Source organism: Dendropsophus ebraccatus, chromosome 14, assembly GCF_027789765.1.
Source record: "Dendropsophus ebraccatus isolate aDenEbr1 chromosome 14, aDenEbr1.pat, whole genome shotgun sequence".
NCBI classification, from domain to species: Eukaryota; Metazoa; Chordata; class Amphibia; order Anura; family Hylidae; genus Dendropsophus; species Dendropsophus ebraccatus.
Window position 1 is genome coordinate 24,421,990 of NC_091467.1, and position 21,950 is coordinate 24,443,939.

At 43.2% G+C, this 21,950-nt stretch overlaps 1 protein-coding gene across 7 annotated transcripts in view; it reads right to left on the reverse strand.

Annotated features, from left to right (window-relative positions):
• IKZF3 (IKAROS family zinc finger 3) overlaps window positions 1-21,950 on the reverse strand; it is a 93,393-nt gene that overhangs the window by 26,303 nt on the left and 45,140 nt on the right. For 2 of the 7 annotated variants that reach the window (XM_069952373.1, XM_069952371.1), the window contains exons 2-4: window positions 14,621-14,677; window positions 12,474-12,608; window positions 706-951 (exon numbers count right to left, since the gene is read on the reverse strand). In XM_069952373.1, the coding sequence (XP_069808474.1) occupies window positions 706-951; window positions 12,474-12,608; window positions 14,621-14,660 (421 nt within the window). In that variant the 5' untranslated portion in view covers window positions 14,661-14,677. Of the gene's footprint in view, window positions 1-705; window positions 952-3,164; window positions 3,345-12,473; window positions 12,609-13,799; window positions 13,876-14,620; window positions 14,678-21,950 lie in introns of those variants that run through there. The other 5 variants (XM_069952374.1, XM_069952372.1, XM_069952378.1 and 2 more) reach the window with 5 other exon arrangements.

The window sequence follows — 21,950 nt, forward strand, 5'->3', positions numbered from 1 at the left end:
ACACATTTTCGTTGAAATAAAGTCAGTTTCATTGTTCAATAATTTAATTCTAACGAATCCATCATTGTGCAATTAAATATACTGTCAAAAAATAAATATATATATAAATATACATTTATTTATATATATATTTATTTTAACAGTATATTTAATTGCAAAATGATGGATTTGTTTAAATTTAATTATTGAACAATGAAAGGGACTTTATTACAAAGAAAATGTGTTTTATTAATTAAATATATTAACCATGAGAGGCATCGGCATGGGCATACTGCAGAGGATCGCAAACCCCGGTAATAGCAATTCATGTAAACTGTTTCCCTGCTTTCCCAGATGCATCCAGAGGTGTTTGCATCACTCTCTTAAGATTTTATTTGTTATTTTTAGTTGAACCAGATTTCCAAGTAAATGACCGTATGTTTTCAGCCGCATGTCTATTTTTTCCCACGGCCTGAGTTTCATCCGCACATTTACAGCCGCATAAAAAATACAGCCGCACACATACATAGTGTGAGCATAGCCTTTCTGTGTTTTCAATCCACTTGTGATTTTTGTTGTAAAATACAGAGCAAAAATACTGTGTGTGAACATAGCCTTAGGATGAAGATGAAAAATATAATGTGAAAAGAGCTTAAGACAAAGACATTTTTGTGCGTATAGCTAGTATGTCTCATCATATCTGTACATTAGGGTGTGGACACCTACCAGTATGGCTTCTTTTGTGCACCAGTAAAACGTTGAGGCTGTTGCACGCCAGTCCACAGATGTCACAGTACAGCTTTCCCAGGTTGTTTTTGTTGAGATCATATGATGTGTTATGTCGCTCCAGCTGGATGCTGTTGTAGGGCGCTCTCTCCTCTCCATATACATAGGATAAATCAATGCCTTCTGACTGCTCAGATGCTGTTGCCGCCTCTGCGGATTCATTCTTTACAGTTACTGGATCCTCTGCTAATGCAAAAATATACATAGACCTCAGTCATCTGGAGAAACAGTGCGATCATCAACGATCATTAGTTAAAGGCATCATCTCCACCTATTACCATCAAGTCGTTTTCAGATTTAAAATTCCTTGCTGAATAATTCCTTAATATACCTTTATGGCATAGTGAGCTTCCTGTATCTGGTACAGAGCGCCAAATCCCCATACAGTAATAGATTTTAAAAAAAACACACGCTGGTGGGAGCATACTGCATACTGTGTTATTATTAAAGCGTAACTGTCATTTAAGGGTATGTTCACACTTACCTGATCCGCAGCTTATTTTCTGCAGCAGATCCGCAGCAGATTTCATTTAAATAACTGAACACAGCATCAAATCTGCACCATCAAATCTGCTGCGGATCTGTAGGTGTGAACGCACCCTAAATGTAATTTTTAAGAAATCAATAAACATTGGAATAGTACAAGCAATTTTAGGAAACTCTGTAATAGATTTTATTTAGCAAAAGTGTTTCCTTCTGTACTCAAAAAACAGTTTTTTTTTACCTCCTCCCTCACTTCAGAAGAAGCAGGATTTCTGTGTCTATTATGCTCTATGGAGAGGGGAGGGGTTGAGAGGAGTGAGTGAGCATGGAGGAGAGAAATATTAGTCCTGCACAGCACAACACCCTGCAATATTCTCACCAAGTTCCTAGATAAGCACTGACCTTCCTGACCTCTGAATCCAGTGTTTAATTGCTCAGACAGTCTACAAAGAGCTGACCTTCATGTCTCTTCTTCCTGCTCACTCATCTCCCTCAGCCTCTCTCCCCTCCATAGGATAAAATGGACACAGCAGAATCGTCTTCACTTTGCTTGTTCTTCACTTTGCTTGTAATGAAGACGGATTTTCTTGATAATGAACAGATAAGAAGGGGGGGGGGGGCTGGGAAACTGCTTTTTGAGTACAGAAAGAGGCTTTTGCCTAATAAACCCTATTAGGTTTTTTTTTTAAATAGCTTGTACTATTGATTTTTGCAAAAATAAAAAAAACATGACAGTTACACTTTAAGTTTAATATGTAAGCAGTATGCAGCAAGCTCCACAGCTCCCTCTAGTTGTGGCCAAAGGTAGTATGATATCTTCATAAAGAACTGCAGGATGTAAGTTTAGGTTTAAATCCAAGGTAAATCTATATATATTAATATGGCAGCTTGTATTCTGTTGACAGTCACACAGCAATAATACAACTATGATTGGTGTAGATCACCATGATAAGGAAGCCTGTCTGTTTTATGCTGCCCAAACCATGGTGACTGGTTCTCTTTAACCATAAGGAGTAGTTGTTAGGAAAGTATTTTATTCCTTCTGCTGTTTATTTGGTGGCCATTGGGTCAACTATACTGCATCCTAACAAAAAACCCAAAAGGGCATGGTCAAATTTGTAGAATGGTTTTCCTTAACTTACGACAAAGATTAATTCCGCAGTTCTCGCCTTCTATCTATAGAATTGCTTTTTGGCGCCTCTTTTCCCCCCAAGCTAACCTAACCAAACCTCTGCTGGGCATGTTGCTTTCCCAGGACCAATTCCAGTCTATGGATCGATCCTGATCACACCACCTGACTCCATGGTGTGGTTATTGGTAGCATGATTTAACAGGTGCACTATGTATTAGATAGTGTCGTAAAAAAAAAATTAAAAAAGCATGCCGCCGATAACTGCATCATAAAACGGCAACAAATTCCTTTTTTTTTTAAAGCGCAATAAAACTGTAGGAGGTAAACAGAACCAGAATTTTTTTTTTCCCAATAATACTTTAATAGGACAAGTATGTTTAAGCTCGGTTCACATAGCGTGCCGTGCGGCCAAACTGCTCGCAAGTATTTCACATAAAATTACGTGCATAAAAACTGCACCGCAAAACATAATACATAGTGGTTTCATTAGATAAGTGTGAACTCAGACTTTGTATTGACATTATTTTGCTCCAAATGCTGTTCAAGAAGGGCGTCCCACCAGTGGTGCCCACCAACTAAACAGAATCCATAAATTGGTCTGCAACTCACGATGAGTGACTCAAGAGGGCGACAAAAACATAAATAATGATAGGACATGAGCACCTATGGTCAATGGTAACACACAGGATATGGGCAGCAATGTAACAAGATGACAATCTGAAGTACAATTGACATTTCTCTCTCTCCACAGTCACACATTCATAGTAATAAAGATAGTAGTTACCTTTCTGGGTGCTTGCTGCTAAGGTGCTATTTTGGTACACATGTGTGGCACATGAAAAAATAACACCACCATCCCAAAATATACACTGGTTAACCATCTCTATTCACACGAAATGTATAACTCTATGCCGATAAAGTTCATTTGCAAACCAGAACACTCTGTAAATCCAACCAGGGCTCAACATTTAGCAGAAACCCACAAGCCTTTAGCGCCTTAACCGGCTGCCGCTCCCTGGACACAATAGAGATACGAGCAGCCTGCTGAGAACTCAATGCTGCCACACCAAGGCAAATACCACATCCTGAGCCTGGGCTGCAGTCTGTGACTCAAACAGAACGTACACAGCCCCGCTGAGAGCACTTCCACACAGGTCTGCTGCGGAAGGACTTCTGGTTTATGGTGGAACAAAAGCCAGCTAATACTTTTAAGAATACAAGATAATACTTATAGTAATACAGATAATAGTAAGATAAAATCAATTAATAAAGTATACTAGGGCTGGTTTACTTGGGCCAGTGCACCAGAATAATGGCTTGCTGTGCACCCAAAAATGTTTATTAATCTGTTTTTACACCTTTTGGCTATGTTCACACTGGGTAAGAGACCGGCCGTTCCGTGACCGGTCTCTGGCCGGATGATCTTTCCGGGCGCCCGCATCAAAGCTTCCAATAGCCCACAGTGAAGCAAGCGGCCGGAGCCGCTCGCTTCACTGTGTGAACTGACAGGTCTTTCTGCGGCCGGAATTCACTGAATTCCGGCCGCAAAAAACTGACCTGTCAGTTTTTTCCGGTGCCGCATGGGATCCCAGCCGGAGCGTATACGATGTGTGTACGCTCCGGCCGGGATCCCATTGAAAATAAGACTATGTTCCACCCCGCAAAACTACGGCTGTAGTTCTGCGGCGAGAACTACGGCCGTTTTACGTAGTGTGAACATAGCCTTTTAGTGTCTACTAGAGATGAACGCAACTTGAGCATGCTCGAGTCTGATCGGTGAAAATTTGGAGACCAGTGGCTGAAGATAATGGATTCAGCCCCTGTGCGGGAAAACATGCATCCAACTTCTTCAGCCATTCAGCCACCAGTAATCAAATGCCGAACAATGGGACTTGAGCATGCTTAAGTTCTGCTAATCTCCAGTGTCTACAAAAGGCCTGTGGATTTGAAGAATAGAATTTATTAATGGTGTTCCCCATTTTATTCATGAATAGGAATGGTCTAAAGAATCTGTGTCCTATCTGCTGCCCTACAGATGTTGCAAAACTACAATCCCATCAAGCCTGAATGGCCAAGGTTAAACCTTTGGTTGATCAGACATGATGGGAATTGTAGTTCTACAACAGCTGAAAGGGCGCAGGTTGGACACCCATGGTCTAAAGGATGCCACCCAAAAGAGCACCGAACATGCTATAAAGAGCACCGAAGATACACCATGTCTATTAAATAAGCCACGTAGAAGCTCCTCTGGTTGTAGGCTAGTTTATTTAAGCAATCTACCCCATTATTTTCAATACTGTTTTATTATTTTATGCAGACATGTTTTTTTTTACCTCTATAGATCTTGAGATATGGCTGGATGAAGCACATGGTAGTGCTTATTGGGTACTCGCTGAAATTCTCTGCAGGAGACAGTCTACATTATGAGTTGTTGGACCCATCTTCAGCAATGAGATGGATTGAGCACAGAGCCAGGGAGTGAAGCGTAGAGACGAGTGAATCTCGAGCACGCTTCGGTTCTTCCGGACCCGATCGCTCTGCATTTGGTTACCGGAGGCTGAAGAAGTTGAATGCAGCCCTGGGGAATCTTGGAAACATGGACACAGCCATAGGCTTCTTTAGCCACCTGTAATCAAATGCAAAGGGTTCGGGTCCATCTCTAGTAAAGTGCGCTACCACAGACGTCTCCTGGCTATATGTAGAGATCGGTGACCCTGACCTATCCAAACTTCTATATCTGTGTGACATGTCAAAAGATTTTCTAAATGACGGTGACACTTTTAGACAGGTTAAACCTAGATGAATCAGGCAGATACTAAAACAAGACTGTGGAGTCTTGACAAAGCAGCATACGAAATAAAACAGCTGCTGCCCCGTCTGCCTGGGAACTGCGCTTCCCGACCACCTACCATGTTTTAATGATACAATAAAGATTGTGTTTTACATACAGGAGCCAGCGAGTGCCAGTTTTCCTTCATTTCCTACATTTTGTCATATTTTCTCTGTTAATGCGTCACCTCTGGTACTCCTTCAGTCGGCTCCTTTACTATTTCCCTTCATTTCCAAGGATTGTGCACATTTTTGATGTTGGTGGTGCCAGTGTCTATTTCTATCTGTACTGGAATTTTAATTAATTGCAGATTACCCCAAAAATCGGAGACAAAACAACTCAGTGCACATATAAAGAAGTTATCCCGGGATTGAATAGGCTTTTTAAATCGATAACTTATCATGTGCTAGATTATCGTCAATGAGGACATTCATTTTTTTTTTTACAATACATGCATTTTTTTTCTTGCCACCGATGATTTAGTTATAGAACGAACATGCCTTGCACCACTTTTAGAACAAAGGTCATTTTGAAAGAACACTTTTTATTCGGCCCATTGTCTATGAAACATTGTAGTGAGACACAATCTGGTGAGGCATGGGTTCCCTGCCTGTGTACAATATCACATACAGCAGGGATACTACACTGATAACACCAGCCCTACATTATCAGTGTAGGCTCCATGGTTAGAATTAGTAAGGAACCTGCAATGATGTGAAGGTCACATAACCATGAAGTTACAGGTCCTTTACCTAGGAGGCTGTACAACTGAATGTAGACAGGGGAGGGGAGCTATTGAGGAACACAAAAGAGGACCAGAACTCTCTACCTCGCTTCCACCTCTAGTATCTCCTAGGCAGAGGTCCTGACACTTCTAGGCTGTCAGGGAATTAAAACACCAGGGAGATAACCCTGTCCTGTCCACTGGATTCCCGCTACACCCCTCCTCACTTGTCTACAACAGATATTGGGCTGTGAATGGGGGAAGTGGTATGGGGGAGATATGTCAGAAAAAGGGGTCAATGGTGCCCTTGGAGTGAAGAAGGGGGTCAGTGATGTCATTGGAGGTGGAACAGTATGTATTTCCTCACTGTGGTGTTGGTTTACTACATGAAGAGCAGTATGTATTTCTGCACTGTTCTGTTAGACTACTACAGGTAGAGCAGTATGTATTATTCCACAGTGGTAATGGATTACTACAGGTAGAGCAGTATGTATTTCTGCACTGTTCTGTTGGACTACTACAGGTAGAGCAGTATGTATTATTCCACAGTGGTAATGGATTACTACATGAAGAGCAGTATGTATTTCTGCACTGTTCTGTTGGACTACTACAGGTAGAGCAGTATGTATTATTCCACAGTGGTAATGGATTACTACAGGTAGAGCAGTATGTATTATTCGTAATGGATTACTACAGGTAGAGCAGTATTTATTTCTCCACTGTGGTGCTGGGTTACTACAGGAAGAACAGTATGTATTTGTGCACTGTGGTGTTGGTTTGTCACTGGTAGAGAAGTAATTATGGCTGCACTGTGGTGTTGGTTTACTGCTGGTGGAGCAGTATATATTTCTGCACTGTGGTGTTGGGTTACTACTGGTGGAGCAGTATGTATTTCTGCACTGTGGTGTTGGTTTACTGCTGGTGGAGCAGTATATATTTCTGCACTGTGGTGTTGGTTTACTGCTGGTGGAGCAGTATATATTTCTGCACTGTGGTGTTGGTTTACTACTGGTGGAGCAGTATGTATTTCTGCACTGTGGTGTTGGGTTACTACTGGTGGAGCAGTATGTATTTCTGCACTGTGGTGTTGGTTTACTGCTGGTGGAGCAGTATGTATTTCTGCACTGTGGTGTTGGGTTACTACTGGTTGAGCAGTATGTATGTCTGCACTGTGGTGTTGGATTACTGCTGGTGGAGCAGTATATATTTCTGCACTGTGGTGTTGGGTTACTACTGGTGGAGCAGTATGTATTTCTGCACTGTGGTGTTGGTTTACTGCTGGTGGAGCAGTATATATTTCTGCACTGTGGTGTTGGTTTACTACTGGTGGAGCAGTATGTATTTCTGCACTGTGGTGTTGGGTTACTACTGGTGGAGCAGTATGTATTTCTGCACTGTGGTGTTGGTTTACTGCTGGTGGAGCAGTATGTATTTCTGCACTGTGGTGTTGGGTTACTACTGGTTGAGCAGTATGTATGTCTGCACTGTGGTGTTGGATTACTGCTGGTGGAGCAGTATATATTTCTGCACTGTGGTGTTGGGTTACTACTGGTGGAGCAGTATGTATTTCTGCACTGTGGTGTTGGGTTACTACTGGTGGAGAAGTATGTATTTCTGCACTGTGGTGTTGGGTTACTACTGGTGGAGCAGTATGTATTTCTGCACTGTGGTGTTGGGTTACTACTGGTGGAGCAGTATGTATTTCTGCACTGTGGTGTTGGGTTACTACTGGTGGAGAAGTATGTATTTCTGCACTGTGGTGTTGGGTTACTACTGGTGGAGCAGTATGTATTTCTGCACTGTGGTGTTGGCTTATGGGTTACTGTGCACTGTGGTGTTGGGTTACTACTGGTGGAGAAGTATGTATTTCTGCACTGTGGTGTTGGGTTACTGCTGGTGGAGCAGTATATATTTCTGCACTGTGGTGTTGAGTTACTACTAGTGGAGAAGTATGTATTTCTGCACTGTGGTGTTGAGTTACTACTAGTGGAGAAGTATGTATGTCTGCACTGTGGTGTTGAGTTACTACTGGTGGAGAAGTATGTATGTCTGCACTGTGGTGTTGGCTTATGGGTTACTGTGCACTGTGGTGTTGATGTGTCACTAGTAGAGAAGTAATTATGGCTGCACTTTGGCGCAGGTACACGAAATCTGAGAAGTCCTGGTATAGAACAATAATCTACTTCTATTCTAATATATACAGTATATTATATATATAAATATATATATATATAAATATATATATAAATATATATATATATATATATATATATATATATATATAAATATATATATATATATAAATATATATATATATATATATATATATATATATATATATATATATATAGTGGTGCCTTGGATTACGAGCATAATTTGTTCCAGGACGGTGCTTGTAATCCAAATCCACACTTAAACCAAAGCAAAATTTCCCATAAGAAATCATAGAAATGCAGACAATTGGTTCCACACCCCAAAAATAATGATTTATTATTCTCAATAACATGTAAAACAAAGGAAACAAACATTCAGAAGCAGCAGAATCTGTGATATTATAAGTTACTGTACAGTAATGGCAAGGATGGGAAACACAAGGGCTGACAGAGACTGCAGGGGGCATGAAGGAATGAGCAGGGCAGATGTGGGCACATACATGCAGCGCTCTCTGTCCGGGAGAGAGGGGTTACAGCTATGGAGAGATTACCCCCACAGTCCTGTCCCCTGATGCAAGCCCCAGCCTGAAGTGGATCTGCTGTGATTTGGAAGGTGAGAGAGGCTTCCTGGGCCAGAGTACAGGGCTGTAGACCCCGCTATGCAGACCATGCCCCTCCCCCGCTCCCAACCAGTACAGGGAGCTCTTAAACCAAATCAATGCTCTTAAACCAAGTCACAATTTTGAAAAACTGAGAGCTCTTAAACCAAAATGCTCTTAAACCAAGTTACTCTTAAACCAAGGTACCACTGTATATATAAAATCACATAATAAATGTTACATAGAAAGACAGAAAGATAGACAGACACATAGAAACTCCAGTGTTCAAACACATTTGTGAATATAGTGCTTTTAATTCTATCAGAGGCCTTAAAAGTACATATAGATAAATAGATAGATAGGAGATAGATAGATAGATAGATAGATAGAAGATGGATAGATAGATAGATAGATAGATAGATAGATAGATAGATAGATAGATAGGAGATAAATAGATAGATAGATAGATAGATAGATAGATAGATAGATAGATAGATAGGAGATAGATAGATAGATAGATAGATAGATAGGAGATAGATAGATAGATAGATAGATAGGAGATAAATAGATAGATAGAGAGATAGATAGGAGATAGATAGGAGATAGATAGATAGGAGATAGATAGATAGATAGATAGATAGATAGATAGATGATAGATAGATAGATAGATAGATAGATAGATAGATAGATAGATGATAGATAGATAGATAGATAGATAGATAGATAGATAGATGGATGGATAGATAGATAGATAGATAGATAGATAGATAGATAGATAGATAGATAGATAATAGATAGAGCTGGATAGATAGATAGATAGATAGATAGATAGATAGATAGATAGATAGATAGATAGATAGATAGATAGATGGATAGATAGATAGATAGATAGATAGATAGATAGATAGATAGATAGATAGATAGATAGATAATAGATAGAGCTGGATAGATAGATAGATAATAGATAGAGCTGGATAGATAGATAGATAGATAATAGATAGAGCTGGATAGATAGATAACCGCAGTTACATTGGCTGCTGTAGGAGGAAATAATTATGCAGCAATTCTTTGATACCAATTCTCATGAACACAACATCTTCCATGTGTATGTTCTCGCAGAATTGCCCAAAGATTGACATTTTTTCTTTTAGACAGAAGTTATATCTATGTGGTTTTGTGGTCAAACAATAGACATTTTGTAAAGGTTCCTTTTTAGTAGACAGAAGGCATTGCAGGCACAGGAGTGAGAAAAACCCTCTAATCTAGGACACCCAACATCTAGAGGTTGGTGTTGTGGCAGTCTGAAACGAGTAGGTGGTAACGTATGAAAAATGAACGCCATACCCGCAGCAGATGAGGATGAGGAGCCGAGAGTGGCTTGTGGCAGGAAGAGCTGATTCTGCAAGAACAGGACAAGCTAATAATGTATGCTAATAGAGTAAGGGGAAAGTACACACTCCTGGTCAGCCTTCTGCAATAGGGCTATCGTTATTAGACAAACTACCAATATGCGCTACTTTTTACCTAGGCTTCACTGAAACATGTTTGGTGGAACACATGGTCATATACTGGGGAACCATAAATCAGCTATCTGGAGAAGATTTGGCCTAAGGCAAGGGCTACACAATGATTCCCAGTCACACAGTCAGAAACCACTGTCTCGCACTGCCTGATGGTACTGCTCAAGTTACAAGAGTTGTGTTGAGACTCATGAGTGGCAGTGGATGAATGATTGTGGCCAACTGTACCCCATTTTTTGGAAAGATTGGCAATGCCAGGCCGCGAGTCGTGGTAGTTTCTGGTCGTGCCCAAGCCTAACTCCAAATTGGGCCAATACAACTTCATTACTTTGACCAAACCTTTAGTCAGATCCACCATAAGTTGCAGTCATCCATCAATTTTGCATGACTAATTTGGAGATCACAATTTGACATGTTACGCTGAGAACACTGTCCCTATTGTCAATTTATGGTTGCAGAGGAAATGCTGTACTACATGGTGCCAGCTTCGATGAATGGGCGACCATGTAACCCATAGTGGTGTCAGTCCTGGAAACTCTCTTTGTGGCAGTTCTTTACTTTGCCTCACAGCTAAACGTCATGAAATCCCATTTTTTTTCCCTTTAGCCTGGAAACAACCCATGTGCCATCTATGGTTTTCTACTGTCTTCTAGGTCTCCCCAGCTCCAGGCTTTCTGCAGGGCCCGGAAATCAGATTGCCATGATTGCCATTAGGGTACAAGAAAAAAGTTATAAAATTCTGTCTGGATGGTACAGAGTGCTAGCCTTTCTCCAAAGATGATACCCGTTGATCCAAGATACCCTTTTAGTGAAGCAGTGGCGCAGAATGCACAATGACACATTTTTGGTGGGTCTGCCCTTTCGTCAAATACAAGCGATTTTAAGAAATAGTTCTTTAAGAAAAAGCCTCTTTCTGTACTCAAAAAAACGGTTTCCTAGCCTCCCCTCACATCTTATATATGAAAGGCAAAGCCATCTTCTTTACAGAGAAGCAAAGTGAAAACAGGTTTGCTGAGTCCATTATAACCTATGGATTGGGCGAGGGGGATGAGTGAGCAGGAAGAGGAGACAAGCAGCTGTATAGTTTGCAGACTATCTGGGCACATAAAACGCTGGATTCACAGGTCAGAAAGGTCAGTGCTTATCTAGGAGCTTGGTGAGAGAAGATAGCAGAACGTAGTGTTTTGTGCAGCCCTGCTTTTCTCCTCTCTGTGCTTATTCATCCCCCTCGGCCCCTCCCCTCTCCATAATGGACACAGAAAGTTACAAAGTTTCTTAATATCGCTTATACTGTTGATATTTATCGATTTCTGAAAAATTACACCTAAATAACAGTTACACTTAGGTTCACACTACGTATATTTCAGTCAGTATTGTGGTCCTCATATTGCAACCAAAACCAGGAGTGGATTAAAACACAGAAAGGATCTGTTCACACAATGTTGAAATTGAGTGGATGGCCACCATTTAATAGCAAATATTTGCTGTTATTTTAAAACAACGGCTGTTATATTGAAATAATGGCAGTTATTTACTGTTATATGACGGCCATCCACTCAGTTTCAACATTGTGTGAACAGATCCTTTCTGTGTTTTTAATCCACTCCTGGTTTTGGTTGCAATATGAGGACCACAATACTGACTGAAATATACGTAGTGTGAACCCAGCCTAAAGGGGTTATAGATGCGACTGACATCTCAATTTCAAACACAGTGCAATCCACCCTCTTGTTTCTGTTTCTCATGGTACACTCTAACTAAAAAAAAGCCCCATGCTATCACCTTCTGTAGGCTGCAAAGACTGTGACTACTTGACACTGGAGGTCGTCAGAAGCCCCAGCCGTTGAGGAGTGGCTAATGGATGTCACACATGCTGAACATAGCCTGTGAACTAATTTTGGTGCTCATACTGTTATATCCATTCGTTGGTCTGCTTAAGTGGCATTTATATTTTTTGTCTTTGTTTTGCTATTTTGAACAATAAAACTTTCAGATGGAAGAACGTGAACCTTTTGAACATGAACAGTCGTGCAACAGTTTCCCTCCAATACAAGAGAATATCAGTCAGTTGCACAATGGTTTGGCAACTTTTCATATTCTAATTTAACATGAATCACGAAAAAGAAAGCTGCGGTAGTCCCATTGTGTAATGATTTGGGTCGCCCACCTCTGTCTAGGATCGTGCACATGAAGATGTCGCCTAGCCTAAGTGGAACACAAATACACAAGACCCTTGAAAACGTCTCGAAAGCATGACTCCTCCTTACCACTGTTGTCCTCTCCTTGAAGATCCATCTGTTCTACGTCCTCTGAATGTGGCTCATCCTCGTCTTTACAGGGCTGGTATTTGGCAGCATGGGGTCCGAGCTCTGTGACTCTTTTTGAAGAACAAACACTAAGATCTGAAACAGAAAACCGTTCATTGTATAGTGGTTAAGAAAACCAGACCAAACCCTCAGTTTACTAGTAAAAAGGGGAGCTGAGATTTGTGAAGAGAGAAAAATACACTTCTGCTGACAGATTTGCACGCTGAGGCTATGTTCACACTACGTAAAACTACGGCCGTAGTTCTCGCCGCAGAACTATGGCCGTAGTTTTGCGGTGTGTGACATACCCTTATGTGCAATGGGATCCCGGCCGGAGCGTACACACATCGTATACGCTTCGGCCGGGATCTATGCGGCGCCGGAAAAAACTGACAGGTCAGTTTTCTGCGGCCGGAATTCAGTGAATTCCGGCCGCAGAAAGACCTGTCAGTCCACATAGTGAAGCGAGCGGCTCCGGCCGCTTGCTTCACTGTGTGCTATGGTAAGCTCTGATGCGGGCGCACGCTGATGCACCCGCATCAGAGCTCTGCGGCCGGAAAGATCATCCAAGATCATCCGAGATGATCCGGCCAGAGACCGTCCTTTCCGTGACCCGGCCGGGGTCACGGAACGGCCGGTCTAATGCGTAGTGTGAACATAGCCTAAAGGGGTATTCCACTCAAAAATTACTTTTCATATGCTGATGCCCATGGTGAGACTAACAATTCATTCCATACTTGTTATTATCTATTCAGTCTCCTTGCCCCAGTTCTCAGCTGATGCTTTCTGCCGAAGACACAAAAACTGTGTGACTCTCTCCCCCCCTCCTCCCCCTCCCCTCTGAGACGGCTGATGTAAACAAGTCCCTATCTGCAACTTTGTAATGCCAGGAGGATTAATTACAGTCAGTTTATCAGAAACTTGACCACTGATTAACAACCCTGGCATTACAAAAAAGCTACAAAAGTTGCAGATAAAGCCGGCCAGGGACCTGTTTACATCAGCCGTCTCGGAAAGAAGGGGGAGATGGAGAATAGAGCTCACACACATTTTTTTTTTTTTGCATCTGCAGCAGAAAGCAGCAGCTCAGAACTGGGGAAAAGAGACTGAATAGATAATAAGAAGTATGGAATGAATTGTTACCCTTACCAGGGTGCCAACTACATAACTACAGTTCCATTTACTTTCCTTTTTGCACTAGGGTTCAGAATTAACCTCACCTCCCCACACTTAAAGGCCACTTTATAGTAAAACAGGTTAGTGTACAGTATTAGTAGGTGTACTCACTGTATATACTGAAAGCAGATCCCTGTGTACCTCATAGAGCAAATCTCAGACTCCCCTTCACCAGGCTGGGCTGCCCTGCTCTGTTTTGTTTCTGTCCATAAAATGGCTGACATGGAGGAGCATGTGACCATGCCCCTCCCCCAGTGTCCTCCATAGACATATCCAGGCTCAGTGGTGGATACTGGGGGGCGAGGCATGGTCACATGCTCCTCCATGTCAGCCATTTTATGGACAGGAACACCACAGAGCAGGGCAGCCCAGCCTGGAGGAGGGGAGATGGATTTTAGCTCTATGAGGTACACAGGGAGCTGCTGTCAGTATATACAGTGAGTACACAGGGAGCTGCTGTCAGTATATACAGTGAGTACACAGGGAGCTGCTGTCAGTATATACAGTGAGTACACCTACTAATACTGTACACTGAACTATTTTACTATAAAGTGGCCAACCCCTTTAAAAAAATGAACATGAAAATATAAGCTTAAAAAGTGCCAGCTGTCTTTTCCAAAGATGGCAGCTGCCAATAACCATGTGGTGCCACCGCTGAATGGATTGGAAAGATCTTTTCCTTCTAGGTGCCAGTTCACTATCTATCACTGCCTTTAGGTTTGGCACCTGATATATTTATGAGGGTCTGGGTGGTCCCAGTGCTCAATGTGTAGAGGGCATAGGAGGCCACCACTGTTTAGCTGCCACCAGGGCGTGAGTGTGGGAGACCATCTAGGCCTACAGTTGCTTATGGGCTCTTAAACTAATGCCATTTAGATGCCATTTTTGTAAGGGGTAACAACACGCACAAACTACATCCCAGTACTTTTTACCTGCTGGTTGTGGCTGCTCCTGATAGTTCACAGGATCCATACTTGTATCTACATCTGCTGAAAAGAAACATAAATTTATTCAGGTGCATATGACACTGGCAGTCGGCAACAATTTTTTGTATATGCTCACTATCTGGAAGAAAGGGAGGGGCCCTGAGAAGGTTAGAAACAGATACATAGACGTGGACCCCTGCATATATGCTATATATACAATATACAAGTGCATTAGTAGTTTACAGAAATAGCAGACTGAGAGCAGTGAGCGTGTCTTACAGTTTGGAATCTTGAATAAACGAGAACCCCCGGCTGGGCGACTTGAATATGGTCTGCTATTAGTGACCCAATAGTGCAATAGGACAACCTTGTTAAATAGGACAAGATGCAATAGCATTTTAATATCACTGCACTCTTTACAAGATTTTACATTAATGAGATCAGGAACTTAAAGGGGTTATCCAGTGCTACAAAAATACATCGTTCATGTCGGCTGATCGTTGCCTTCTATTACACAGGGTGATTATCGGCCAAATACGGCCAATAATCGATCCGTGTAATAGGGCCATTAGCGCGCCTTTACACAAAGAGATTTAGCTGACACATTTTTGAAGCCAAAGCCAGGAAAATACTTTAAATAGAGAACAGGTCATAAAGGAAAGACTGAGATTTCCTCTCTTTTCAAATCCATTCCTGACTTGGGCTTAAAAAATCTGTCAAACAAATCTCTCTGTGTAAAGGCAACCTTAGTTCCATTGAAGCGAATGGAGCTAAAACCGCACCTGAATTGGAGACAAGAGTCGCTGTAGCGCTGGATAACCCCTTTGATGCAAATCCCAGCACTCAGGGGTACAGTGAAGTGTGAATGGCTGATAGGAGGGTGGAGGCAGAGTGACTACTACAGTACATGGCAAGGCAGGCTACCAGGCACAGTGCCCAGGCAGGGTTTAAATAGAGTGAAACCCATGACTAATTCCCATTACCAACCAGGTTCAGTGCTGTTTTTGATCCTAGATGTAACAGCAAGATGTCGGCTGTATAGCACAGCTATCACCTGATACGGATGGCGTGGGCACTGCTTTTGTGCCTGCACCATCCACTGGACAAAACTGTATGTACTGTACATATTCAGGAAGTGGTTAAACGGCAGAGCACATAAGCAGGGGGGTTTAACCCTACACTTATACAACCTACTGCATACCCAATTGTCTGTCCTATTGTGATAAGTGCGGAGGATGCTACTTGTGCTTTCTTTGTTGTGGCTTCTGGCCTTTTCTGTCACTGCTGGGCACTGACTTATGATGTGGGTATATGTTTCAATCATGTTGTGTGTGGATATGTGTGCGCTATTATTGATTAGAGCGTGTGGGTATTACTATAATATTTCATACTCAGATCCATAGCAGTATACACAGCCTAGCATGTATGTACAGTATATGTCTGTCCTATCGATGCAGGCTGGCATTGGCCTATGAGAAGTACAGCGAAGGAAATCACATTGTATAAATTATATAAATTTATTTGCATTATGTGGAGAGAAAAAAGTATTTGATTCCCTACCAACCATTAAGAGTTCTAGTTCCTAATCAACTTGTTAGGCTAGGTTCACACTGCGTTTTCAGCATCCGTTTAACGCATCCGTTTTTTGAAAAAAACGCATAAAAAACGGATTGCAAAAAACGGATTCATTTGTGTGCATCCGTTTTTCCATTGACTTCCATTATAAAAAAAAACGGATCCGTTTTTTTTGACGGACCAAAACGGACAAAAAAAGTTGCTGACCCTATTTTTCTGGACGTTAAAAAAAACGGATCCGTTAAATGGATGCTGAAAACGCAGTGTGAACCTAGCCTTACCTGTATTAAAGACAGCTGTCCTACAGTGTCACCTGTATAAAAGACTTGTGTCCACAGACTTAGAATCAGTCAGATTCTAACCTCTACAAGCTTTCTAAGAATGTTAGGGACATAGACCTGCACAAGGCTGGCATGGGCTACAAAACCATAGGTAAGATGCTGGTTGAGAAGGAGACAAGGAGTGAAATAGTAAATACAAAATGACTGTCAACATCGATCTGGGGCTCAAGGCAAAATCTCACCTTGTGGTGTATCCTGGATCATGAGGAAGGTGAGAGATCAGCCTAAATCTACACAGGGGGGAACTTGTTATAATGTCAAGGCAGTTTGGACCACTGTCACCAAGAAAATCATTGGTAACATATTACGCTGTAATGGATTAAAATCCTTCAGTGCCTGCAAATCCCACTGCTCAAGAAGGTACATGTGCACACCTGTCTGAAGTTTGCCAATGAACACCTGGATGATTGTGAAAAGGTGTTATCAGATGAGACAAAAATTTAGCTATTTGGCATTAACTCAACTCTCCGTGTTTGGAGGAGAGAAATGCTGTCTTTGACCCAAAGAACGCCGTTCCCACTGTCAAGCATGGAGGTGGAAACAGTATGTTTTGGGTGTGTTTCTCTGCTAAGGGCAAAGGACTACTTCACTGCATCAATGGGGCAATGCATGGAGCCATGTGCCGTATAACAGGGCCGGGACAAAGGGTAGGCCAGGGTAGGCGATGGCCTAGGGTGCCATCTCCTGGTGAATTACAGGGGGCACAATGTATGCTCAAGTTAAATCCCCCCACCTGACCTCACCCATGGCAGCATCCCTTCCCCCGCTCTGCCCCACAGTTGCTGAAGGCTCCAGCCACGGTGGCAGGCATCTGCTCTCCTCCTCTCTTCTCTTTGGCTCTGGAGCTTAAGAAAATCTTCTGACCAATGTCACATGACCTCCGGAGCCAATCAGGAGAGGGGAGAAGTGCAATTGTAGTGACAGATGCCCAACCCCCGGGCCCTCCCAACAGAGACAGATGAGGAGTATCCTCTGCTCCCAGACAGTGTCCTCTTCCAAAGCTACTGCTTTGTGGGTTAGTATATGTATGTATGTATGTATGTATGTATGTGTGTGTGTGCTTGCTAATGGAGTGTGTGTGTGTGTGTGTGTTTAAAGTACTCCCAGCATGACTTGTGTGGCAGAGGTAGAACTACAGCTCCCAGCATGATCTGTGTGGCAGAGGTAGAACTACAGCTCCCAGCATGACCTGTGTGGCAGAGGTAGAACTACAGCTCCCAGCATGACCTGTGTGGCAGAGGTAGAACTACAGCTCCCAGCATGACCTGTGTGGCAGAGGTAGAACTTCAGCTCCCAGCATGACCTGTGTGGCAGAGGTAGAACTACAGCTCCCAGCATGACCTGTGTGGCAGAGGTAGAACTTCAACTCCCAGCATGACTTGTGTGGCAGAGGTAGAACTACAGCTCCCAGCATGCTCATGTGTGGCTAAAGTACTACCAGCATGACCTGTGTGGTAGAGGTAGAACTACAGCTCCAAGCATGACCTGTGTGGTTGAGGTAGAACTACAGCTCTCAGCATGCTTATGTGTGGCTAAAGTACTCCCAGCATGACCTGTGTGGTTGAGGTAGAACTATAGCTTCCAGCATGACATGTGTGGTTGAGGTAGAACTACAGCTCCCAGCATGCTCATGTGTGGCTGAGGTAGAACTATAACTCTCAGCATGCTCCTGTGTGGCTGTAATAGAACTACGACTCCACCATCCTAAGCCACCCCCAATGCTCCTCCCCTGGACCATAGACAGATGAGCAGTATGAGCCTCCACTCCACCTCCTCCTCAAGGGCAGAGACAGCGTCATTCTCCAGCTGCAACAGCTTCCCACAGACCAGATAATGCAGCAGCATATAGTCCGACCCTCCACTGCTCTAAGGGACATTGCACTGGCCCCCTGTGTAAAAGTTTGGGGACCCCTGCTATATACTATGTGGGGGCAGCCCGGAGGCTATACTGTATGTGGGGGCTATAGACTGGTACCATTTGCTTTCTCTGCCTAGGGCACCAAAACTCCTTGTCCCGGCCCTGCCGTATAATCCTGAGTAACAACTTCCTTCACTCTGCCAGGACATTAAAAATTGGTCTTTCAGCCTGAAAATAAACCAAAACATACAGCAAAGGCAGCAAAGGAGTGGCTCAAAAAGAAGCACATTAAGGTCCTAGCCAGTCTCCAGACCTTAAAGGGAACCATTCACCCCGTGGCTCCCGGCAGAAACTGACATACAGTGACATAAAGGTCAATATACTTACCACATCGCTCCCGGTCCTGTCCCAGATCCCGTTGTTGACACGGAGAAATCGCTGATTCTTCTTCTCCCGCCAATTATTGTAATGAGCTGAGATGAGTCCAACGCCCATAGGAAACGACGGACGAGTCCAACTTATTCATGAAGTCCTCTTCTCGTCGCCGCCCATCCACGCCTCCTGGAACTTGATTGATGTCTTCAGTCTTCTGACGAATTCCCGCGCAGGCGCCGTTGCGATGGTCTCGTCACCTCTTCTGCGCCTGCGCGGTAAACAGGATACGTGCTCGAGACAAACAGTGAAGCTGCGGAGCGGCTTCAATTGTGAACTGCGCATGCGCCAAAAATGACTGTCACGGCGCCTGCGCGGGATCCGGCGAGAAGAAAGAAGACGAGGAGGAAGAAGACCCTGCGTCAATCAAGTGTCGGAGGCGGGGAGAAGGCTGGACTTCGGGCCCGGCGGCGCTCATTACCATAATGGGCGCGAGAAGAAGAATCGCCGATTTCTCCGTGTCAACAACGGGATCCGGGACGGGACTGGGAGCGATGTGGTAAGTATATTGACCTTTATGTCACTGTATGTCAGTTTCTGCCGGGGCCACGGGGTGAATGGTTCCTTTTAATCCCATAGAAAACTTATGGAGGTAAAAGAAGTTGCCAAGCGACAGCCTCAAAATCTTTATGATTTAGAGATTCCTCTAAACCTCATCATCAACTACACAGAAACATCTGACAGCTGTTCTTGCCAACAAGGGTTTTGCATCCATCCAGCCCACATGGGGGTACTGAAAGTGAAGGGAGTTGGGCAACAACAGATTGACTCCTCGCTCCGCTCCAGCAATAAAAGTAGTTTTTCTTGAAAATACCGGCACCGGGAGAAAGGCCGACCCCCCCGAACCAGATGCGGCATGAGGACCTTTACAACGCGATATTGGAGCTTTGGGGGTGGCTACATGACAGTACAGAGTCGCTTTAAGTCTTGTTTGCCAGAGTGATCAAATACTTATTTCTTTCTGCAAAATGCAAATACATTTATATCATTTATAATTATATAATATATAATATTTTGGATTTTATTTTTGACATTCTATCTCTCAATGTTAAAATTAGCCTACTCTTAAAATTATAGAATGTTCATGTTTTTTTCAGTGGGCAAACTATTGCCCTTCACTGTATATAGGAGCAAAGGCTGACACTAGTCTATGAGTGGTATACAGGTCACAAGACTACAAGGGATTTACATGTGCACAGAATGACACTAGTCTATGCAGTGTTTGGGGTCACAGGTTGTATAGTCTAGGGTCTTGAATGTATGTGCATTTTGATTCAAAGCCGATGTTCCATTTCTAAGAGAAGAAGACCCCACAGCCAATGCAGCCATGCCGGACCTCCCTTACCTCGTCCATTGGGCCCGTATTTATTTTCTTAAGAATATAAAAGAGGAATATGATGGTTACTGTAATTTGGTAATGTTTTCTCTGCTACATGCAATTCGTAAATTCTGGAAAAAGATTCCATAAAAAGCGTTTCAAGATCAGTTGGTGTAGACTGGAGAATATCTTGAGGAAACTTGGTGTGCATAAAAGCCTTCAGTTGGCTGTAGCCATGATAGAGTCTTCTCTGGGCAGTTCTCTGTTAAGTTGTTAGAGGTTGGAGCGCGGGTCTGGATCCAAGGATGGTGCTCAGTCTAGTGCCCCCGGACGACGACCACCCTAGAAAAGAGTCCCTCCCAAAAGCCGGGGGAAACGAGGGATCATTAAAGAGGGGGCTTATCAAACCTGCTCTTTGTGAGAGACTATATTGCGAGATCATCCTCTCCAGCATATGCAAAAATTGGCTAGTCAGACATGAAAACGTCTCCATAGGAAGGAGGTGAATTGGGTAAACACAATGAGACGGGAGACAACTCCCCTTCTAGCTGGACCCACTGTTTACTGGGCACATTATGTAGCCAGTCCACGAGTCGCAGCAATACCAAGGCCTTGTAGGCCTGCACTACCATTGAGTTTGTCATGCATAAGCGTTTTGTTGGAATATGCCCCACACAAACTTCCACAGGGTAATTTGTAAGGCCCCGTTCCCACTGAGCAAAGGTAGCGGAATTCCACGACGGAATTGTCCGCCACGGAATGCCGTTAGCCTCCCGCTCATAATGGGAGTCTATGGGAGGCGCGCGCTCCTGCTCTGTACTCGCTGAAGAATGAACATGTTCATTCTTCAGCGCGTACAGAGCGGGAGCGCACGCCTCCCATAGACTCCCATTATGAGCGGGAGGCTAACGGCGGACAATTCCGTCGCGGAATTCCGCTACCTTTGCTCAGTGGAAAGGGGGCCTAACTGTTAAAAAAAGGTGGCAGATACAGTAATGGGTAGCGCTTGGAAATTGTACAAGAACCTTGGCAATATGTTCATTTTAACAGCATCGATCCTTCCGAACCACGACAGCTGCAGCCTATTATACGACATAGTGTCCGTTTTTTGTGCGAGCCAGCGGGAATAGATAGTTTAGTGAGTATAATGAAAACAAGTCTGTTGGAACCCACACTCCCAGGTACAGTATTTAATAGCAGGTGATTGCCACTTAAAGGAGAAGGAGGCTTTTAACTGTGAAGTTACAGTGTGTGAGAGGAATTTCTGTTTTTGGAGTAATTAGCCTTGAAATTGCTCACCTGCACGTATACTGTAGGTCAAACTCCTTGAGAATGGCCGGGAAGGACACTACAGGGTTAGTAGAGAAGCAGGTCTTCCATATATAGGGCAACTGTATAATGTTATACTAATTATAGTTGTATACCAGAGAGGTAGGGTGACGCACCCAGGGCCACTGCCAGGTGTTCCATTTTGAGGACGGATTACATGGAAGACGGTGGCCATCTATGGCGTGTCTCGTTAGCTATAGTAAACGGAGAGGAAAGAAGAGCTAACTTGCCCTCAGACCGTGGGCTTATGGTAAAGGGCAAGAGCAGAGAAATGTTCTCCTAAAATGACAGTAACACTTTAACTCTTAAATAGTTAAAGAACTAATTACAGTGTTAAGAGTACATTTGATTGATAATGTGTTTTCCCTTAGTCCCATCAGCGGCACAATAATGGGGTATTATTGCCCCTGTGAGCTTAGGCAGGACAAAGGAACTTTAATAGAAAAAATAAAGCTTTAATGAAACGATACTGAATAGGCCCCT